General features: G+C 56.1%; 5 protein-coding genes across 5 annotated transcripts; 3 read left to right on the top strand and 2 right to left on the bottom strand.

Annotated features, from left to right (window-relative positions):
• Positions 1-2,663: 2,663 nt before the first annotated feature.
• Positions 2,664-4,658, bottom strand: CkaCkLH20_00384 (uncharacterized protein; the record flags this gene model as incomplete). Its single annotated transcript, XM_038883104.1, has 1 exon — positions 2,664-4,658. The coding sequence occupies one exon, from the start codon at positions 4,656-4,658 to the stop codon at positions 2,664-2,666; it is 1,995 nt and encodes a 664-aa protein (XP_038751809.1).
• A 4,470-nt stretch (positions 4,659-9,128) lies between these two features.
• On the bottom strand, positions 9,129-11,543 carry CkaCkLH20_00383 (uncharacterized protein; the record flags this gene model as incomplete). The annotated part of the gene is made up of 1 exon (XM_038883103.1): positions 9,129-11,543. The coding sequence occupies one exon, from the start codon at positions 11,541-11,543 to the stop codon at positions 9,129-9,131; it is 2,415 nt and encodes an 804-aa protein (XP_038751808.1).
• Positions 11,544-14,832: 3,289 nt separating this feature from the next.
• Positions 14,833-15,609, top strand: CkaCkLH20_00382 (ORMDL family protein; the record flags this gene model as incomplete). The annotated part of the gene is made up of 3 exons (XM_038883102.1): positions 14,833-15,055; positions 15,148-15,506; positions 15,562-15,609. 3 exons carry the CDS (start codon positions 14,833-14,835, stop codon positions 15,607-15,609), a joined length of 630 nt encoding a protein of 209 aa, XP_038751807.1.
• Positions 15,610-16,615: 1,006 nt separating this feature from the next.
• On the top strand, positions 16,616-18,253 carry CkaCkLH20_00381 (uncharacterized protein; the record flags this gene model as incomplete). The annotated part of the gene is made up of 1 exon (XM_038883101.1): positions 16,616-18,253. One exon carries the CDS (start codon positions 16,616-16,618, stop codon positions 18,251-18,253), a length of 1,638 nt encoding a protein of 545 aa, XP_038751806.1.
• A 1,388-nt stretch (positions 18,254-19,641) lies between these two features.
• On the top strand, positions 19,642-20,698 carry CkaCkLH20_00380 (o-methyltransferase; the record flags this gene model as incomplete). Its single annotated transcript, XM_038883100.1, has 3 exons — positions 19,642-19,855; positions 20,100-20,277; positions 20,335-20,698. The coding sequence occupies 3 exons, from the start codon at positions 19,642-19,644 to the stop codon at positions 20,696-20,698; spliced, it is 756 nt and encodes a 251-aa protein (XP_038751805.1).
• Between the last annotated feature and the right edge of the window lie 434 nt (positions 20,699-21,132).

The raw sequence follows: 21,132 nt of genomic DNA, 5'->3' as shown, positions 1-21,132 counted from the left end.
GGCGAAATTACGCAGCAGACGCTTGAAAGTGAAGATTACGGCTGAAGAGACTGAAAGTCTCAAGTCTCAAGTCTCGAGAGAACGAGTCCTCCATGTCTTGGTGCTTCATTGTCTGTGTGACAATGCAGTAAGTCAACCTGGGCTCGTAGCTTGCCCTACCTACTGCGCGGCCCCAACTCGAGGTGCTCTAGCTAACTGTCAACTATGGCCAGGGACCGAATCCATCTCAAAGCCAGGAAAGAAAAGGACGAGCAGAAGACGGCTACCGCGTCCCTGGTACCTTAGCGCCAAGTATCACACACGTGTAGGAGACGACGCTACTCGTAGCGTCTCGCAAGGGCACAGCTCGGGGGTAAACGGGCTTGCTCAGCCATCACCTGCTGGCAACTTTCGCGTTTTTTGGCGCCCGCAAATTCACGACCAGAGAAAATGCACAGAGAGATATTTGAGGCGACATACGTGGGTGGCCGCGCACAGGATGGAGCTATGGGTGCCGTGGCTGCTATCTGGGCGACGCAGAATGTCCAGCATCCCGGGAAACACGGACGAAGTTGTCGACCGAGGACTATCGTCTGTTTCGACTTAAGGTGGTTGTGAAGGAAGAAGCCGATGATGAGCTGAGGTGAAAACACATAGAGTTTGTGGCCCGGACTTGGCAACGATTCCCCGGATCGTCGTCTTCCATCGTCTAGTTCGTGGCTGCCTATTGCAGGTGGATATAAAGCCATATTCAACCAGCATTGCATGACTTTGATAACATACTGACCGAGAGCTTCCGGTATAAACGTTGATATCCGTATTGGAGTTGGAGTTGGAGGAGTTTGTTGTTATAATTGTTGGTGCTGCTGATGTTGGTTGTTTGGCGTATACTCGTTCTGATTGACTGAAAGTATTCTCCAAGTAGCCCGTCTCTCTCCCGCGATCAGCGATCAGCGGATCCTTGAAGTCAATTCGCCCAAACGCTCGTCTTTGACAGGCCCCCCCTCGCGTCGTCGTCCCTTGTCGTTGAGGGAGTTCCGACCGGTAGCGGTCCATGGGCATCTAGGCCCTTCCCAGACGTGTCCAGGGACCCCAGGAAAAGACCCAACCGGGGAGATTCGATAGGTCGTGCTGTTGTGCCACGGAGGCGGAGGCCAAAGAGTGGGCAATGCTCCTTCTGCAAACAGCCAGTCTCGAGAGAGGAAAAGAAAGGAACACGAGGGACGAGGGACGAGGGACGGCATTTTACCTGCCCGGCCGACCTTCAGATGCAGCCAGATGTTCCCTTCATTCGCAGCACTTGTCGGACGTGCCTCATGTCAAGTCACCACACCCACAGCCCAGGATCTCATTTCAGCGGATGATCGGGGGTTTCCCTTCCCTCTGCGCTGTGCCAATTCCCCGTTAACGGTTTTCCCGGCTTGCCGTCTTTTCCCACAGAGAATCCCATCTCTCTCTCTCACCCTTGACCCTTCTTCAACCCCTACCCTGTCCTGGTCCACAAGGACCTCTCCAATCCATTGCACCATCCTATCACCACGCAAAGCATCGAGTCTTCCCGTCCACCCACAATGCTGCCTTAGAAGCCGCTATACCACCGCGGGATGGCTAGAAATGCCCCGGAGATTGAGGCTACGAATGCGACGCCTCGGATGAAAGCGGCTCTCGCCTCTTCTCGTGGTGGCTGACGGCCAACTCTAACCAGAATCGCCCAGGTCTCTCCAAAGGTCCAGATCACGCTTTCCAGAATATGCCATTCTGGTCAGCCTGGGTCTGGGTCTGGGGTTGGGGTATCAATCAAGGAAAACTTCGCCATCGTGGCGACGGCGACACGCGCGCTCGACTCGGCATCTGGTTGTCGCCTTCGCCCATCTTCTGAGCCATCACATTCTCGACGCCGGCGGGTGGTGGTGCTACAGTGGCTCAGGTGCGACCATTGCTACACCACCTCCACGAATACCGCAGTCGCAGCTCCCGTTTCGTCGCCAGGCGCATGGCCCCCGAAAACAGCTTACCACGAACGACGTCGAGATCTCACATTTCAAAACGCGGACGAGCCATCCCACGACTCCCTGTTTTCCGCTGCTGCTGACTCCACCCGCGCCGCACCAAGCCTGCACCTTTCACCACTTTACCCAGGTTCACCCGGTCCTCGCTCTTTTCTTCTGCCTTCTACCGACCAAAGCTTCTCTCGCCGAGCCCACCGTCGCTCCTCGGAGGTGCGCTCCTCATTCGCTCTCCGCACTCCGGGCCCCGTCCCTCGGCACTTGTGGTCTCTCCTCATCCGCGTTTCACGGCATCCAGAAAATTCTCGGCGTCTGGAAACAAATTTTCCTCGGCCTTACCGAACAAACAAACAAACACTCGCATCAACGGGCCCCATTTTTTTGTGTGTGAAATATTTCAAAACATAAACATTGAAGAAAATAATGGTGCATCGTCAAGTCATTACAAGAGTCATAATGCCCCTCGTCCCTGTCATGTATCCATCCGATCCGCCTGACCCGACTCTTTTTGTCCCAGAGTCTCGAGGTCCCTTTCCTGTTGCCTTTCCCTTCCGACCAAATCCCGTTCGAAAAGCAGGATCCAAAGCGCCGGCCAGTTCCCGACTAATATAACAGAAAATACAGCGATTCGTTGTCGTTTGATGGATGTTCATCTTTTTTCGTTTCGTTAGGTCGTCCTCATGATCTCGTAAACATGAGCGGCACCAGCGCAGATTGGCTCGACATGGCTCTATCGTCTGGCAACACGCTCACAAAGCTCCTCCCAAAGAGGCCTTCTCTCAACCTCATCTGCATGCTGCAGTCCTTTGGCGGACTGGGCGTCTTGCTCCTGAACTCCTTGGAGAGCTTCATCAACACCGCCGCCTTGGCCTTGCGCAGCGCGCTGACCCGCGCCGCCGCGTCTTCGGCCAGCATGCGGTGCGCTTCTTCCTGCTCAATGTTGCGCTGCACCGATGAGATGCCGTCCTCGGGGCCCGAGTAACGGCTGGCGTTGGGGTCGTACACAGCCGGCTGCAGCAACACCGGGTGCGGGGAGGTATCCTGGATAGGTGCCGTGATGATGGGCACGGGGGTGACCGGACGGAAGACATCGTCCTCCTCCGGAACCGGCGGTGGTTGCCTGTGGTGTTTGTGCTTGCGATGGCGGCTGTGGCTTCTGTTGTGCTTGGAGGAGGAAGTCTCCTTTTCCCTGCCGTCATCGTCCTTGCGGTGCTTCCTGCGTCGGTGGACGCGCTTCTTCTTCAGTATCGTGCTGAAGGATGTGCTGGCCTCTTTGGCGGCCGCAAGATCTGAAGCCAGGTCTTCGTCAAGACCCTCATACGGGTCGTAGTCGTCTTCGTCGTTAACGTATAGTAGCTCGCTGCCGAGGTCAAAGTCGAGCAGCTCACGGGTGGCAGCGGCTGCTGCTGCCGATGGCGAGGGCAGGTCAAAGTCCTCATCATGGCACGGCTCTGAGTGCAGACTTCCTGCCTCGGAGTTGTTTCTCGAGTGTGAGTGCTGGGACCACACATCACTCTTGGAGGAGGCGGGCTCCATGAGCGGAGCAAGCGCGTCGTCCCAGTTGCCGCCGTTGATGAGCACCACATTGTCGAAGTCGTACTCCTTGACGGTGCGCTGGTGCGCGTCGACGAGATCCGCGAGCTGAGTCGCCGTCATGGTGGCGTTGCGGACCTGCATGTACCGCAAGCGCGGGAAGTACATTGGCTTGCGGGAGGGCGCCGGGGGTAGTGGTGACATGGGAGAGGTGACCTCGGCGAACAGCTTCTTGCAGTTGCGCGGCGGCGCGAAGAGGGGGTCTGCTGAGAGAGCGATGGGGCAAGGTCCCTTGAGACCCAGCCATGTGAAGTTGAGCTTCTCGAGAGTGCCGGAGAAGCCACGGATGTAGTCGTCCAGGATCTTGAGGTGGTCCAGACCGGGTGAGGAACCGTAAAAGTCCCATGCCTCGACGGAGATGCTGAGCTTGCGGATCTGCTTCCACCTGCGGCCTGCCGAAGGCACCGCGCCGAAACCCGGGACGTGGCGGAGGTAGTTGAAGGAAGAGGGGTGCATGCCGGACAGCGAGAGCTTGACGAGCTTCTCCAGCGGCGCACGCTCGACGGCGATGCGCAGGCTCATGAGGGCGTAGTCGACGATGTCCCTCCTGTACCGCTCCTGCGGGTCTTGGCCGGGGCAGCGGATGGTCAGGTGGCGGAGGTTGGAGAAGTGCTTCATGGCGTTGATGAAGCTCGGGACGTTGGTGGCGGCGTGGAAGAGGGGCGGGTACTGCTGGGTCAGGATCTCGCCGAGCTCCGTGTTGGCGTACTTCGGCCTCGCCAGCACGGAGGCCATGCTGGTGTGCGGGGTGTAGAGGAAGGAGATCTCGCGGCCGGTGGCCGGGTGGACGAGGGGCGGGAGGAAGGTGGCGTCGGTGTGGGCGCAGTGGAAGTGCAGGTGCTCGATGTGGTGGCCGACGCGGGAGAGGGCCTGGATGCGGGAGGGCTTGGTGAAGGTGTTTGCGGTGAAGGTGACGCGGACGCGGGTGAAGAGGGGTTTCGTCGCGATGTTGCAGCAGGCCGAGGAGGCGAGGCGGAAGGAGGCGACGTCGGAGCGCGGGAGGAGGTCGAGGACCTTTTGGCCTAGGTGTGCGTTTTCGGTCTGCCAGAGGCAGTAGATCGGGGTGTATGTCGCGGCCATAACGATCTCATGTCGTTGTGTCCCCAGTATCTAGAATGGCTGTTCGTCGTCGATGCCGAGGGGGGGGGGTGTTGTTGTTGATGATGGAGACTGGACCCCTTGCCCAAGTCCGTATGACTGTCAGGGGTTGCGAGGATCCGGATGAGAGAGATGGGACGAGATGATAGATGTGGGATTCAGAGAGCTCAAGTAAGATTTTTAGACACAACGGAGTGAGATCCCAACAGAGCGCACTCTTATTCTGCCCAAAAGTAGTCACGGTTTCAAAAAGGTCTGAAGATATCCAGTCGGGTTCGTACAAGTCGCCTCAGAATCAGGATTGGAAGTTGGTTGATTGAGACGGGATATGTGAGAGACAGTAAAACAGACAGAGAGAGAGCAGGTCTCGAAAATCAGGCCAACGGGAGGGGTGGCAGGCGTCGTCGGCACAGATATAGGTTTTCCTCTTTTAGACTGTACAAGGGACTGATTCGACTTTTTCCTCTTTGATGGAGCCAAAAGAGCCAGCTCGCAGGAGACATGGAAGCCAGGACCCAGATGTGCGGCGATGGAGCACTCGGGACTGGTAGTTGGGACACCGAAAAAACTTACAAAAAGTCGTGGTTGAAGCAGACCAGCCACCCCTACTAACCCGCATCGTCCCGTCGCCCCTCAATGGGAACGACTGGAAGGTGAGTCACCTCTGTCGAGACCTGCATATGCAGAGACTAGGTTTACGGGAAACGGGGAACTGCAGTGGTAGTGGGGAATTTTACCACGACGACTACACGACACTGACGAGCGACGAGAGAAACGCGGGAAGGGATTGGACGAACACACGTAGATGGCACGCCCGTTACACGCCCCTCCCCCTTCCCACGGCAGAGGCAGAGCAGAGCGCACATCAGAGGGAAACACCAAAAAGAAGGGTTCGTCGTGCCAGAATCGGCGAGTCGGGGGCGCGTTGGTGTGATTTGGTTGGTCGGTTTTCTGTTCTGGTTCCCTCGCGACGCACCCTAAATCTTTTCGAGATGCAGAGACAACCTAAGCCATGCAGGCTCCCTCCGTCTATGCGAATAGATGACCACCCCCGCCAGAAAGATTCGTTTCATGTCGTCCCAGTGGTTGAGAGGCCTTCGAGGATGAGACCGTTCTTTCCCTTCTGCGCCCCCATGCCATGCCGACCGCCACAAGGACCTGGGCTAAGGTAAACCGGGCTGGTCGCCGGCCCCATCGTCCGAGAGCCCAGCAGACGAGGGATCTGCAGAGAGACAGCCCGGGGGTGAAGATGGTCAGTGTCGTTGATCCTTGCGGGAGAAGCGCTATCGATAAGAGGCACGTCCCCCACGACACCAAACATCTCGAGACTCCCGGGTCTGATTGGTCGGAAACTCGAAAGGCTGGTCACATTGACGGATTTCGCAGGGCGGTGATTGGTCGGACGCGGCTTGACGTGTTGACGTCGCGTGGCACAGAATAGACGCGTTGGCTGGATGGAAACGTCCGGTTTGGACATAAGGCTAAGCGCTGCCCACATGCAACCATCGCAAGGGCTCCATGACGATCCACATACCTACGCAGTAAACGTTTTTTGTTTCTTGGAGCTAGACTGCGCAGTAGTGTCTGCGGCCGGGCAGTTCGAGGTTTCCCGAGTGGCGATGATTTTTATGGTTACTGAGAAGCATGAAATGTTATTTGTTGATGTGGTTTGGTATATCTCATCCTCTGCTACGAGATATTATTCCTCTTTCCGTAGCACGGTAGTTCGCGTTGAACTCTGCTTACCCTCTCTGCAGGTCTAGTGAAACGCAGAGGCTATGGATGCGATCATCAGAAAGTTGATGACGATGGTTGTGGTGTCTTTTCCGCCAAGACTGATTCAACCTCGTCGTGCGCATCCACAACTCCCATCTCCACCACCCACCCATGCCGTTAACACCGCAAGTCGTGATGACCGTCATGAGGGCAAGAAAGTAGGGCTGTGGACGGAATCCCGGTTTTCGCTTGACGCACGCAAATTCGAAGAAAGCAAGCCAGAATAAAAAAACGTGTGTAGACACGGGACCTACAGAACCTTGCGTCCGGCCGCGTTGTCTGCTGGTCGCGCAGCGCATGAGGCATGTCATTGCAGTAGTCCCCCTGTCGTCGGCCTGTCGGTTGACATAGTACGCAGAATGATGACTCTTTTCTTCCTCGTGTGTGTCCCAGTGTCCACATCGCGCGCCAGGGTGAAAGGTAAATGTTTGGTCGCCAATTGACCAGTGAAATCGAGCGCGCAAGGGACGAATCAATCGAACCCTTGGCAACCACGAACAATCCGCGCCTCCCCGTGGCCCGCGCCCGGGGTGGGGAAGACCTGGAATGGAAGTCGGGACTGAGGACGTGGACCTGCCGACTTGCACCCCACACAGGACGCAGCCCACACTCAGCACTCAACATCAACCACACACTCGGCTTGCATTGCATCTTCGCTAACTTCATTCCAACCACTCCCAAGTCCTCTCCAAGACCCGCAACACACAAATGGTTCGGATGCCGGTTGAGAAGACGGGAAACCGAAACGCAGCACCAAGGACCACCAGACGACGGACGGGGCTGACTGGCAGGCACACACTACGCATACGCATACACACACCACTACCTTACTACGCAATGTCAACTACGAATACTCAAGTTACTTGACCAAACAAGCAAGTCGTCTCTTACAGGAACATGTCTCTCATAAACTACTTACCTACCTACCTCGCCCTCAGTCCACGCATGCATCTCCTCCACCATCAGTCCGTCATCCATCCCATCATCGTCCGCCCCGTCAACTCAACTCAAACTTCACAAACAGAGCAAGTCCAAGCTTAGACGGTATTCCCGTCCCACAGACGAAGAAACTTATTACTTACTTAACCGCCGTCTGTTCCTTCCCTTTCGCACATCCCATGCATCGCATCGCATCGCATCCCACCAACACCCACCCCCGTCACGACCACACAGACCTTGACAAGACAACCGGCATACAGGGCTCACGAAGGCCACCGCCGACGTGATCGTCACTTGCGATCCACAACGCAACTGCGCAAAAGGAAAGCCCTCGAGTAAGGTCAACTCTCTCAACCACCACTCGTTCCTCGCGGACACCATACTTCCCAAGACAAGAAGTTCCAGGGTCTCCTCGACCGCTACTGCGCTTCCCTCTCCGGAATCCCCCGTTGCGACTTCTCGTCGCAACAGAAAACGACATCATCGACGGGGGCCACTTGTCCAGCCACGTCGATGATCACTGTCGTCTCAAGCAACCGGCTTTCCATCGACAACATCCACATGCCCCCTGGTTTTCCCAAAGACAAGGTAAACCACATGAGAAACCCACAACCCACGTTTTCCGGGTTCGTTGGTCCGTTCCATCCCGACACAACCCACGAACAGGCAAACCCACAAGCCCATGTCCTTGCCCACGTCTTTTTTTTTCTGGTCCTCTGATCCCGAAATTCAACATGGACCTCCAAAACACCACACACTTCCTCTCACCGACTCGTTCGTCCACAAAAAAAAGGTCCTAACCCCCGGAACACCATATCAAAATTTTCTCTCAATAACCTCGAAATCCCATGCGACGTGGCTGTCTAGGGTCAGGTATGACTAACACCGCTCAAGCGCTCCTTGATATTAATTATATCACGGGCAACGACCAAGTGTGCTTTAGACCCCTGGCGCCGCTCTTCCTTCACCTACATTTAGCATTTCGGAATTCTCGTCGACCCTGGCCAAAGATTCGACAATTCTATTTCCTAGTTTCCCCTAAAACAGGGATATCTGTCCTGTTTTGCCCGGGCCGGGTTGGGCTCTCACCGTACATGATTCAACGTTGACCAGCGAACAAGTTTTACCAGGGAAATCTTTTGATGTCGTGGCAGAGTCAAATTGGCCTTGATTTCCACTGGTTAAACCCCGACTGTGGTTTTTCGAGGAAGCCGCTGTTTGATATACAAGGTGTTCGATTCCGTTGTCACTATCTGGGCTGCAAATACAATCACTCGGAGCCGAATTTCGCAAAAGCCATGTCTGATTAATTCTGTGCGAAAGCCGGGGGTATCAAAACTAAACACGAGAGCCCAGAATATGCCTCTAGTCTGATCTGATCCACTGATGGACGGTCCACGTCGCCGGCCAGCCTCCCGCACGCCGATGCGCGCAGTCAGCGAGCGAGCGAGCCGTCTCCAAATGCCAATGTCAAGCCAATGATTGCGCGACTCGTCGGGGTCCTTCGCCCAACCGAAAGACGAGGCTGTCCGCCCGCCCGTGTTCTCTCATGCGCGCAACCTTCTCTACCACCTCACGCCGCGCCCCGTCATCTGATTTCGCGCAATGTCAAGTCGTACAGTCGTCGCACATGTTGCTTTTTCCGCTCATCCCCCGACGTCGGTCCCCTTGCCGTAGCACCTCCATCTGACACACCCGCGCTCGCGGTGCACCACGCCAGCCAATCATTCGGATCGCTCAACCCTGCTTCCCACCGCGTCTGTTCTTACCCCTGCGGCGTCCACCAGCACCTCCCCTACCGTTCTGGTGATGCGAGGGCCCCGAAGGCGCATTAGCCGGCTGTCTAGTCCTGGGCTTCTTCGCGTTCGGCCCCGGTCCGTTGGGAGGTGGGGCCACGGTGTGGTAGCCGTGTTGCGGAGCTGGAGGCTTGGGAGGCAGACCACCACGTCCAGCACCGTTGTTCGGGGGCGGCGGACGCGACTGGTTGTTGTGGCTCTTGGCCATTCGCGAGTACGAACCACCGACTGGCGGGCCAGGAGGGGGAGGTCCAGGAGGGAGAGGAGGCTGCGCTGACCACCCACCTCTCTGCTGACCACGTCCGTTTTGCTGAGGCTGTGGCTGCTGCTGCTGTTGCTGCTGCTGCTGTTGTACTCCAAAGTTGCCGAGTTGGATGTTGCTCGCCATCTGGATCTTTCCGGGCGGAGCACGCGGCTTGACCTTCTGGCCCAGGAATTCGCCCTCTTCCGATCCGTCGCTATCGGCGTAGAAGATGTGGTTCCGACTGGCAGACGCGCCTTTGATCTGAAGCTGAGGCGGTTTGGGTATGCTGGCAAAGTCGCTGATCGGTCCGTCGGCCGCGTTCTTGTCCAAGTAGCGGTCTCTGTTCCTCAACGACCACGTCTGACTGCGCGGCTTGTCGCCACGGAACGCACAGTCAGAATAGTAATGTCCTTCCGCGCCGCAAGCTCCACAGAAGGCAGGAAGAAAGTTGACCTTCTTAATCATGCCACTCTGAGGCTTGTAGGATCGCCAAAGGACCTCGCAGTCGTCGTCGTCGTCGTGGGCTTGAGAACCACACGTAGCGCACTCCGCGCCCTCCTCGTCCAAACTAATGAGCTTCTCGGTGCATTGTCCCTTGCCGTGACCCAGCTGGCGACACTTAGTACACCTCTCGCGCGTCGGGCAGTTCCAGGAGAAATGGTCCTCGCCCTCGCAGAACTTGCAGGCCGTTCTGGGGCATGCAGATGAGGTGTGACCAGGAGTCGCGCAGTAGACGCAGATGCACTCGGATTCGGCAAGTCCGGGGAAGTACTTCCGCTGCTGGGCCAAGTCATCCTCCTCGCCGAGGACAACTGGACCGGGTCGTCCGCTCTCCATCCCGTCGTCAGAAATATCCTCAGAGTCTTCTTTGACTTCAACTAAGGGCAGGACGGCTTCTTCCCGCTGATCAGAGTGAGCAGCATTGGATGCTGCAGTTTGTGCGGCGTTGCCAGGCGTTGTCGTGCCGGAAGGTGGTGAAATTTCCTGTACGTCGTCGTCATCGGAGTCGTCGTCCTCAATCACCATGGGAGAGTCCTCCGTGCCGGTTCCTGCGCTTTTGGCCAGGTAGTCGTCGTTCTTCAGTATCGTTGCCAGGTTGACCGCCATGTCATTTCTCGTCTGAGGTTTCCGAGCCTCGCCTGTAGCAGCTCCTCTTTGCCTCTTCTTGGACCAGTGCGCGCGTGTGGCAATGTACTCTAGCAGCGCAGCGACGGCGATGTCGGCGTTGAGTTGGTCCTTTTGGTCGATGTTGCGACTGACGAAGGACTGGCACCAACTGTGAAACTTGGACTTCCAGACGCCGGATCCAATGTTGTTGCCCTTGGGCGACAAAAGATTCTTTTTGCTGGGGAGATAAAATGAGAGGCCGGGGGCGTACTCGAAAGGTTTTTTCAGCTCCTCCTGGGATTTTTTGGAGTCCGCGGCAGCTTGTGCTTGTTTCTCTTGCCTGCGTTCCGCTCGTGTTAGGGGAGCTTTTTTGGCAGGCTCCTTTGTGGCAGGAGCGGTCGGTTGAGCAACTTGGGAAGGCGCGGACTCTGTCGCAGCGTGAGGTGTGGGCTCAACCTCAACCTCAGCCTCAACCTCAGGCTCAGGCTCGGGTGTTGGTTCCTTAGACTTTGTCTTGGTGGGTGCTGGCGAGGCTTTCGCTTTCGCAGCCCCGCCAAGTGATGTTCGGATTTGGGATGTGATGCCGTGATTCCATCCAACATGAGCCGAGTCGTTTGCCGCCGCCGCCATAGATCGTGTCATACGTTTGCTGCCCGCATCCGCCGCGAGCTTTTGGCCGTCGCCGCTCTGCCCGCCGCCCATCTCTTCAGATACAGAGTTGGATGCCTGAGCGTCCTCATCATCTTCCTCCAACTCGCCCTCCTCGGCACTTTTCTCATCGCCGTCCTCGTCCAGGGCCTCTTTCTTATCTGTCTGGCCCGTCTTTGCCCTCTTGGCTTCAGGCTCCGGCGATGGTGCCTGATGAGGCTCCGATGCGTCGGGCTCAGCGTTTTGCTGCATATCCTCCAATGAACGCTTTTTGGACGGCTGCGACGTCTCTACCACCTCAACGGGCTCTTGCACGTCGCCGGGCACCGCCGCCGCTTCTGTTTCTGATGCCTCCATGGTATAGGGCAATGCTGTGGTTCCGTTGGGCTGTCGGGTGCGAGACGCGATGGCAATATCGCTCCGACTTTGACAGTGCCGACTTCAAACTCTCCGTGGAACGTACCGAGGAATTAAGAAGCCTTCTGTTGAAAGACTGAAAAGTTTTTCGATACTCTACGGCGTCGATATTTGATGCCTCAAGTCTCGGCTTCTAAGACGCGGGTGTGGAGAAAAACAGACCTTTGCTAAGGGATGGCTAATTGCCGTTGCGTCGAGGCGAATCGAACGCGTATAATCTGGTACCTTCGCGGCCTACAAGCGTAATTGACGTCTCTGCGATGCAGGCAGCGTCAGTATCGCGGTTTCGATGGCGTCGATCTCATTCGCGATGTTCAACGTCGCTCTGTCAAAAAAATTATATGCAGGTATCCAGTTTTGCTCGACGTCACAACGGATCGTGTCGCCGAGGTTCTGCCGGGTCGCTCCCGCCCTTGGCTGCGTCTCTCAACCGTGCACCCCACACCCACACTGCTGGGTTCGAAATTTCGAGGTGCGGGCCTCTTCACAGTGTGAGATATCCACGGATGGTAAAATCCTATGGAAACCGACTCATGTCCTGGGGCCGTCATTGCCCTCCACTGTAATTAAGGGAACTGACGGCATGGATTGGCGAGCACCTGAGGCGGTGTCTCTTTCCGCTGGGGAAGGCGCGGAAGCGAAAGTGAGAGGACTTCTAGAATCGGCATTATTGGACCTATCGATTCCCATCTAATTACAAACCGCCAGCGCGCAACCCGCATAGTAAGGTGGTAGTAGAATCAGGACCCTTGCGGTCGGAGATGAGGCTCGATCTCTGCGGTCTGGTCGTCTTCGCTCTGGAGTCCCAGAAGCTGGACCAAGCGCAAGCTACGTTGTCGTTAGCATTTGGGGGCCCAGACTGGCCGCAAGGAAAGGGGAAAAGGAAAAGTATGCGACAGGTCTTGACAGCTGACAGGCAGATCGTGGCCTCACCAGCTGCGTGCAAGTATCGCCTTGTCCCAAGCCCGAGACACGCCACGGATTCCCGCGATATCGCAACGGCTGGTCGTGCCATGACATCGAGTCAAATGTTTTGCTGATATCTGAGTGACCACGGCAGATCAACACGAGCAGCTCGATTGATATGGGAAGACCGTATACGGGGCTCGGCACAAATGGGGAAACAGACTTTTTGACAAGTCGTCGACGATGCAGCCTCCCACTCGGTTTCGGTGAGATATCCCGGAAAACCAGGGCTTTCCACGCATCCCACGCAACGCAACGAACCATTGAAGTCAATAACCTATCGCACAGCCCAGTCTGTGGGGAACTCGGAGACGAATTTAGCTCAGATAACCACCTCCTTTCGTCAAGCAAGGAGTGAAATGCTGGGAAGGACGAGCAACACCGTATGTCTCTGAAGGCCTAGGTACGGAGTACGGAGAATGGCATCGGCTTCCACCACAAGGCACGCCAATCTGGTGCGCCATTCCTCTGTGATTCCTGCTGTCTCGTCTGCCCAGTGTCAGGTGTTTGGTGGTGCATGAAATGGCGTGGATGTCTTCAGTATCTGATCGGTTTGGCCTGTTTCCTGACGATTCCCAAGCTTAGCTGACCTAGGATTGGCCTAGCCCCAGCTCAGTAGCTGGTGGCATGTTCATGCCGCGTGTACACACTGAGATGTGTGTACTTGGTAGGTGATCGATCCAACGGTTACAACCGAAGTTGCCAGTGCGTTTCTGAGTTTTTAGCCAGTCTGCTGGTGGTGTCCCGTCTAGCCAGGCTGCCAGCCGCCTCAGCCATCTGGCTTTCTCGTCGCCGAGTATCTGGAAATAGGGGCGTCTTCCTGGCAGAGTGTGGTCAGGGGAACCCCTTCCTTCCCCCAGCTCGCTAGCAGATGGTATGGCGAACCCGCGCCGCGAAGTGCTCCGTACTTCCGGTCCTCCAGCGGTGCATAACCAAGCAGCCCGCCCCGGCATCCAAACGCAGGGTAGCTTACAGTACGGATCTCATAGCGACGAAACAGTGACATATGGATTGGGCGGGTTTGGGCCGTCCGTCTGACTGTGTGCTGGGCTGTCTCTCTCGGGTCGCCAGTTGCCAGTGCCCTTCCCGGATCGCGGGTCTCAGCCCGTGCTCTCTTGCTTTGGTTTGCATTCTGCGCTGTGCCATGTACGCATGGGTGAGTTGTGAGAAGGTGGGTGACGTGTGTTGATGTCGAAGTGCCTCGTTTTTCTTTTGCGCGAAGGATGGAAGTGTTTGTCCAAGTGATCCATGGATATGACCATGACCGGGTAGGTCAACCGGGCTGGGGTTCGGTGGGAGACGATAAGGTCGGTCGGTGAGGGATGAATGAGAGAGCCTCTTCAAGGTACCTGAGGTAGGTACTCGGTAAGGTGCCAGCCAGGTGCTTATCGCAGGCCGCGGATTGCTTGCCGATTTCTTTTTTGAGGAACGAGGAATGAAGACAATTCAATGGAAGTCTTTTCGGCTCCTGCCAGTGCGACAACACTGTACTCTCAATCTCATGGCTAGCACCGTGTCTTGCGTGTATAAGGGGCGGGGATGGAAAAAGTAGGTACCTCAATCCGCTGAAATTGGGGTGGTCCCCTGAATGGAACGACCCTGAGTGTGAGCGCTGGAGCAAGCAGCTCTCTCTCGGAACCAATCTCGTCGTGTCTTGCCTTGCCTTGGCCGGGGTCGGAGTGGGTCGAATTGTCCACTGCTGCCCTGTCTAGGTACAGACACTGGACACTGGAGTACCTGTCGTGGTCCGTGTCGGGGTCCAGTCGTCTCCTTCTCCTCCCAGGTCCTGCGTCTTGCGTCCTGCGTCCTGCGACCTGTCCCCCGTCTTCCCGTCGGCTTTCTCTGCTATCAATATCTAATGGAAATTGTCCCGTCTTCTCCTTCATCCCATTGCCAAGTAGCCAATTACGACGACGCCATCCCCAACATTTACAGAAACAAACTCAACGCTCTCTTCGACTGTCTCGACGACGTCCCTTTCTTCTCCTCTCGCTTCCATCAGTAATTCTCAACACCAAACGACAGCATCGACTATCCGTCGCCTTCTACGTCGCGAATTGATCGCTGAACCCCGTGACATCATCAAGGGGGCCAATAGCAGAAAGCAGAATCCATCACCGCCATCACATCCTGTCCCCAGCACAGCACCACCTGCACGAATAACGACGATCCCGAACCCTCCGCAACCAATTCCTTCGCCAATTCCCTCCCCGTAACATTCAAAAACAATCGGTCCCCCCGATCCCCCTTCAACACCGCCAAACTGTCTTCCCCAATTCTCCTCTCTCGCACCGTCTCGTACGACGCGGCCACCAACCCTCCGCGAAGTGGCAGCGGATCGTACAAAACGATGGCGGATACCGGTGCCCGCAGAAGAAGATCTAGCAGCATTCTTCAGGTCCATTATGAACCGCCCGAGACTCTGGAACAAATAAGCGACCAGGCCGTCGTCCCCAACTTGAACGCGAATTGGGTCAATGCCAAAGGTGAGAACCCCGCGCAGAGCTCCCCCCTCGCGATATTCGTGTCGCGTGCCCACCCCCAAGCCAACCACAGAGATTAACAACATCCTCCTCAGGTGCCTGGACCATCCACTTCGTTCTCATCCTCTGCCTAAAGATCTTCTACGACATCATGCCCGGCGTCTCCCAGGAGACGTCGTGGACGCTGACCAATATTTCGTACATGTTCGGTTCCTACATCATGTTCCACTACGTCCGCGGCGTCCCGTTTGAGTTCAATGGCGGCGCTTTTGACAACCTGAACATGTGGGAGCAGATTGACGACGGCGCTCAGTATACCCCCGCCAAAAAGTTTTTGCTTAGCGTGCCCATTGTGCTGTTCCTCCTCAGCACCCACTACACCCACTACGATTTGGCCTACTTCATCATCAACTTCCTGGCCGTCCTGGGAGTGGTCATCCCCAAGCTGCCTTTTGTACGTATCAACCCGCCATCACCGGAAGGGTGTTCCAAGCTGACATCAGACGCAGAGCCACCGGATGAGAGTCGGCCTCTTCTCTGGCGAGTCCGACGATTGAGCTGCATGGCAAGACGGCGTTTTGGGGCTGGGTTGTGTATTTGTTGTGTGAACAAAAAAAAGATTGGAGTCGAAAGATGGCATACATAGCGAAGCATGGTCCGAAAACGGAAAGGAACATCCAGTGTTAAGCGCAGAAGTGCAGGAGCTCGAGAGCAACAAGCAAAAAGCATTTCGACCGCGTTGAGAGACTCGTCAAGGTGTCAGAATCACCACTTTTATTTCCTTCCCGAGTCAAAACAGTACGATGGCTTGCAGTGCTCAACAAGCTCGGCGTCGAAGAACCTTCCGATACAAGAGACATCATGGTGTCTCTGCGAAGAAGATTTATCGAAAAAAACGTGGGTTGAATGGTGGACGAGCAATTTATGCAAAGAGTCAAAAATAGAGGTTTACGCCATGTGTACCCGATTTCACCAATACTGAAGCACACAGATTCAAGAACCGACCGCTGTCAGTGAGCGTGGATCGCCAACATGATTCATCAGTGAAAATTTCAACAAGCATACAGCCATGCTTGCCTTCCATCTACCCAAGTCGCACCGATGTGCTCTGCGGCATGGACATGATCGTCATAGCACGTTAGACACGGAAACGACACTGTCCCGAACCTGCCGCAACTACCGCAGAGGTACTCAACAGCTCGAAGAGTCTGATATGCAGCCATGGAACTTCAAAAAGCCCCCCGGGACGGACATGGCTAGGATATCAGCAGCTTTCCGCATAAACTTCGATGGGCAAAACCCTCTTCGGTGGCTGCGAGCTCTGCATCCCCATCACTCAACATGGCGAGATGGGATGCACGCCATCAGGGCTGAGGACAATTTCTTGAGGCGGCGAACTCAAGCGCAGAAAGAATTATAAGATGAGCCTTCAGCAATCCCAGAGTCGTCTTCCTCTCATCTCATCCAACAGTCACTCGCTCACGACACAGGAAGGCGGGAACCTTTCGCTCAGTCAATCGTTTCAAACCTCGCAATCGTTTCCATCACCCGAACCTTTCCAACATGAAGGTCACCGCCGCCGCCGCCTTGGCAGTCCTCTCCGGACTCGTCGAGGCTATTCCCCAGCCTCAGGTCTTGGCCCCGGGCAACCTGGACCCGTTCCCGTTCCCGAACGGCCCCGACTTCCCCGCTCCTCCCCAGGACCCGCCCCGCTTCACCCCGACGGCCCCGGTCTCCCCCGTCCTCCCGCCCGTCATTCTCCCTCCTCTCACCAGGACCGAGACCCGGATCGTGACGACCCGCGGCCGGGAGATCACCCGGACCCGCGTGGTGACGCTCCCTTGCACCACCTCCACGAAGCCTACCCCGTGCACTACTTCCTCCAAGAAGACGACCACGCCCTGCACGACTTTGAAGAAGAGCACGACTCCCTGCACTACGTCGAAGCCCAAGACCACTCCCTGCTCTACTTCCAAGAAGACGACCACGCCTTGCACTACTTCGAAGCCTAAGACCACTCCTTGCTCAACTTCTTCTAAGAAGACCACCACGCCTTGCACTACTTCCAAGAAGACGACTACTCCTTGCACTACCTCCACCAAGAAGACTACCACTCCTTGCACTACCTCGAAGCCCAAAACCACTCCTTGCTCAACCTCTTCCAAGAAGACGACCACTCCTTGCACTACCTCGAAGCCCAAGACCACTCCTTGCTCAACCTCTTCCAAGAAGACGACCACTCCTTGCACTACTTCCAAGAAGACCACCACTCCTTGCACTACCTCCACCAAGAAGACCACTACTCCTTGCACCACTTCGAAGCCCAAGACAACTCCTTGCTCAACCTCTTCTAAGAAGACGACTACTCCTTGCACCACCCCCAAGCCTAAGACGACCACTCCTTGCCCCTCGTCTTCGAAGAAGATTACCAGCAGCAGCAAAAAGATCACCAGCAGCAGCAGGCGCCACAACACCACCAACCCCTGCACGACGCTGACCCGCAGCCGTACCAGCACCGCCATCGTCATTCCTCCTCCCGTCACCACCTCCATCAGACGCCACCGCACCACAACCGCGGTTGTCTCCGTCTCTTCTCAGAAGGGTACTCCGGTGCCTCCGGCTTCCACCCCGTGCCCCACCGTCACCCGTCACCGCCAACAGAACACCACCGTCACCGGGGCTAGCCCTCCCACCGCTCCGGCTGTTCCTCCCATGCAGCCTCCTGCCCAGCCGCCCGCTCAACCTCCTTCTCAGCCTCCGGCTCAACCCCCCGCGCAGCCGCCTACTCAACCTCCTTCTCAGCCGCCCGCTCAACCTCCTGCCCAGCCGCCCGCTCAACCTCCTTCTCAGCCTCCGGCTCAACCTCCGGCTCACCCTCCCGCTCTTCCTCCGTCTCATCCTCCTTCTCAGCCGCCCGCTCAACCTCCTTCTCAGCCTCCGGCTCAACCTCCAGCTCAACCCCCCGCGCAGCCTCCCGCTCAACCCCCAGCTCAACCTCCTACGCAACCCCCCTCTCAGCCGCCCGCGCAACCTCCTTCTCAGCCGCCCGCTCAACCTCCTGCCCAGCCGCCTGCTCAACCCCCTGCTCAGCCTCCGGCCAGCTCCCCGAGCAAGGTCGCCACCGCTGGCAGCAGCAACCTCCAGGCGTCCTTCGCCCCGGCGGCCGTCATCGCCATTGCCATTGGCTACGCTTTCGTCTAAGCGTCAGCCTCACGTCAAAAGAGGGAATTCTCTCATTGATTCTCCGGCTCGGCGAAAGAGGGGACACGGAATACGAAGTGAAGTACGACCAAAGCAAGACGTTGATTCCGTCTCCTCTCAGAAAGCTGGCCATTCGGCGGATGATGTATACGGGTCTGGACTGTACACTGGTACCTGGTTAATAGACACGGGGGGAAAAAGTAAAATGGGGAATGATCATGTGTTTCGGGGAGGAATCTAATCGGGTATAATAATGTAATTGCATACTTAGGCTCGTTACAATACAAGTGAATTTCCTACATCTCAATTTTCAACTTTAGTCTCTTGACGGTCTTGTATAATACTTAACCTCTCTCCGAATGCAATGAGCCTCGCGCGATGCAGGCAGCAAAGTATTCAGCAGTTTGTAAGCACTTCTCGTGTAAGTCGTGGATTTTTACCCTTTTCGGCACGTAGATATCACACAGAAACTCGCAAGTGCCCCTCCTTCCTGAAACGGGCAAGTCCAACAGTTTGCGCACTCCAACCAAGCGCAAAGGCACGGTAGGTAAGGTACCTTGCAGCGAGTAAACTCCGTCCCATCTTCGGGATCCGAACTTTGATATCCGGGCACTCAACCTGCAAGATAAGCTCCCGCGTAGGCGCTGTCAGACACGCGTGATGGTGGTGGTGGTGGTGGTGGTGGTTGGTTCTGCGAGCCCTCTCGTGCGCCGTGTTTTGGACCCGACATATCCGTCATCTTTGCACACGGCACGAACAAGCTCGGAGGGTTATTTTGTGAGATCGTAAGGGGGGGAAATCATACGAAACTGGGCTAATCGCCGAGCCGAACGCTTCGGCCGAGTTGTGACGATGGCGAGTTTGACAAGAGTTTGTTAGCTTGTCAGCGAGTGGGTTGGTGTTTTCCGTACTATATTGCACCGGGAAGAAATGACGGCAGAGGTTTTGGCGGGGGATGATTGCGCAACCGGAGGCGGGCGGGGGAAAGAAGCCAACGTTCGGTCGGCACCTCGCGCCGGGGCGGGGGGGATTGGACTGGGGTTTTGGGTGACAACGAAGATCCATGTATGCGACGTTTCTGGGCCCGTTGAAGATGATGTGGTTTTAGTCAGGTGTCCGGACTTCACATCCTCTTATATAAGAACGAATCACTCCCGTTTCTCTGACATCTCGAAGAATCGTCTCGACATCCTAGAGAATCTTCATCGCTTCGAACACTTGACCGTCAGTCCGGGTAATCACACACCCGGCGCTTGTGAGCTGCCTCCCTTCTCTTCTCGACCCGAACAGCAGACTGACCTCTTCCCCAGCATACGAAATCTCCCGGAACCAAGCACTTCCGAATCGCCACACAGAAACATACCGTTCTCATCTCCCGCTCCTCGAAAATGAAGTCCTCGGTCTCGGTGCTCTACCCCAACGAGCAAGTCTCGCGCAAGGTGACGGAGTACTCGGAGAGCAGCTCCACGCCGCTGCCCGCGCACATCGTGGCGTACCACGATCACATCGACGCCACGCAGCCCGAGACGTCGATGCTCATGATCAGCAACTTCCAGGCGCAGAATCACATCTGGCTGGCCCAGCTCATCGGGGCCAAGAGGGGTGAGTTTTCCCGTCTTTACTGTCTTGTCATGAGTTGTTGGAACTTCACGTTTGCTATACAAGCCTGCGAATTCATGATCGGGGTATTCCGCTTCGCGAAATGTGACGAGATGAAGTACGCATGAACCCTTGCGTTTTTTGAATACGCTCAGCTTTACTCGGCAACTTGGTCACCAACGACTAGGACATTCTCAACCGAGTTCTGCAGGCCAAATTCGAAGTCATACAACTAACAAAATCTTAGTTCTCGAGATCGGAGTCTACGTAGGCTACTCCGGCATGGTCTGGTCTCACGCCGTCGGTCCATCCGGCACCGTAACAGGTCTCGAGTTCGACGCAAAGTACGCAAAGCAAGCCGAAGAAGCCTGGGCCGCCAACGGCATCACGAACGCGTCCGTCATCGTCGGCGACGCTCTCACGACGTATGCTTCTAATTCTTCCCACCCCCGAAGACATCACAAAGCTAAAAGCCATCACAGCCTCCCAACCCTACAACCAGACGAGCCCTACGACCTCATCTTCATCGACGCCCAAAAGTCGGGCTACCCGTCCTACCTCTCCACGATCCTCTCCTCGTCCCCGGCGTCCGGCGGGGGCAAGCGCCTCCTGCGCGAGGGCGGCCTCATCGTCGCGGACAACGTCCTCCGCCGCGGCATCGTGGCCGACGACTCGGACGGCAACCCGTGGGTGCAGCGCGAGAAGGGCGAGAGGGCGGCCTACTGGAAGTCCGAGGACGTCGACAAGCTGCGGGAGTTCAACAAGGCGGTCAGGGAGAGCGAGAGGTTGGACAGCTGGCTGATGCCGCTCTATGACGGTGTTCACCTCGCGCGGTTGGTCGATTAGGTTGTGTGGGTTTTGATGAGGGGTTGGGTCTGGTAGATCGTGCAAAGGGGGAACACGTTGGTCTTGTCGACGGAAGCAACTCTCGATGATTTAGACGGACATCAGCATCAGGTCCTGAACATAAATCGCACCTTTTTACCTTTAGAATTGATACTATTTCGACGGAACATACAGCATTTCTCAGACCATGCGCTTCGATTCCAGCTTCAGCTTCGGACTTCAACTATCGATTCATGTTTCTGAATAAAGAGTCTTTCAAGTCCGTTCTTCCTCGCCACCCTCGACGTAGCGCATCACAATGAATATTATCAATGAACAATACGCAGTCTCCTCTTTAAAGAGTATTGTCCACGAACGACTTGATCCGAGTCCCCGAAGAGACAATGAGAACCACTTTCGTCCATTACCACCCCTCAGTCCTGTCTCTTGGGATG

Source organism: Colletotrichum karsti (genome assembly GCF_011947395.1).
Source record: "Colletotrichum karsti strain CkLH20 chromosome Unknown Scaffold1, whole genome shotgun sequence".
In the NCBI taxonomy this organism is placed as follows: Eukaryota; Fungi; Ascomycota; class Sordariomycetes; order Glomerellales; family Glomerellaceae; genus Colletotrichum; species Colletotrichum karsti.
Note: the sequence above shows the minus strand (reverse complement) of the source record. Positions and strands in the feature narration are given on the sequence as shown.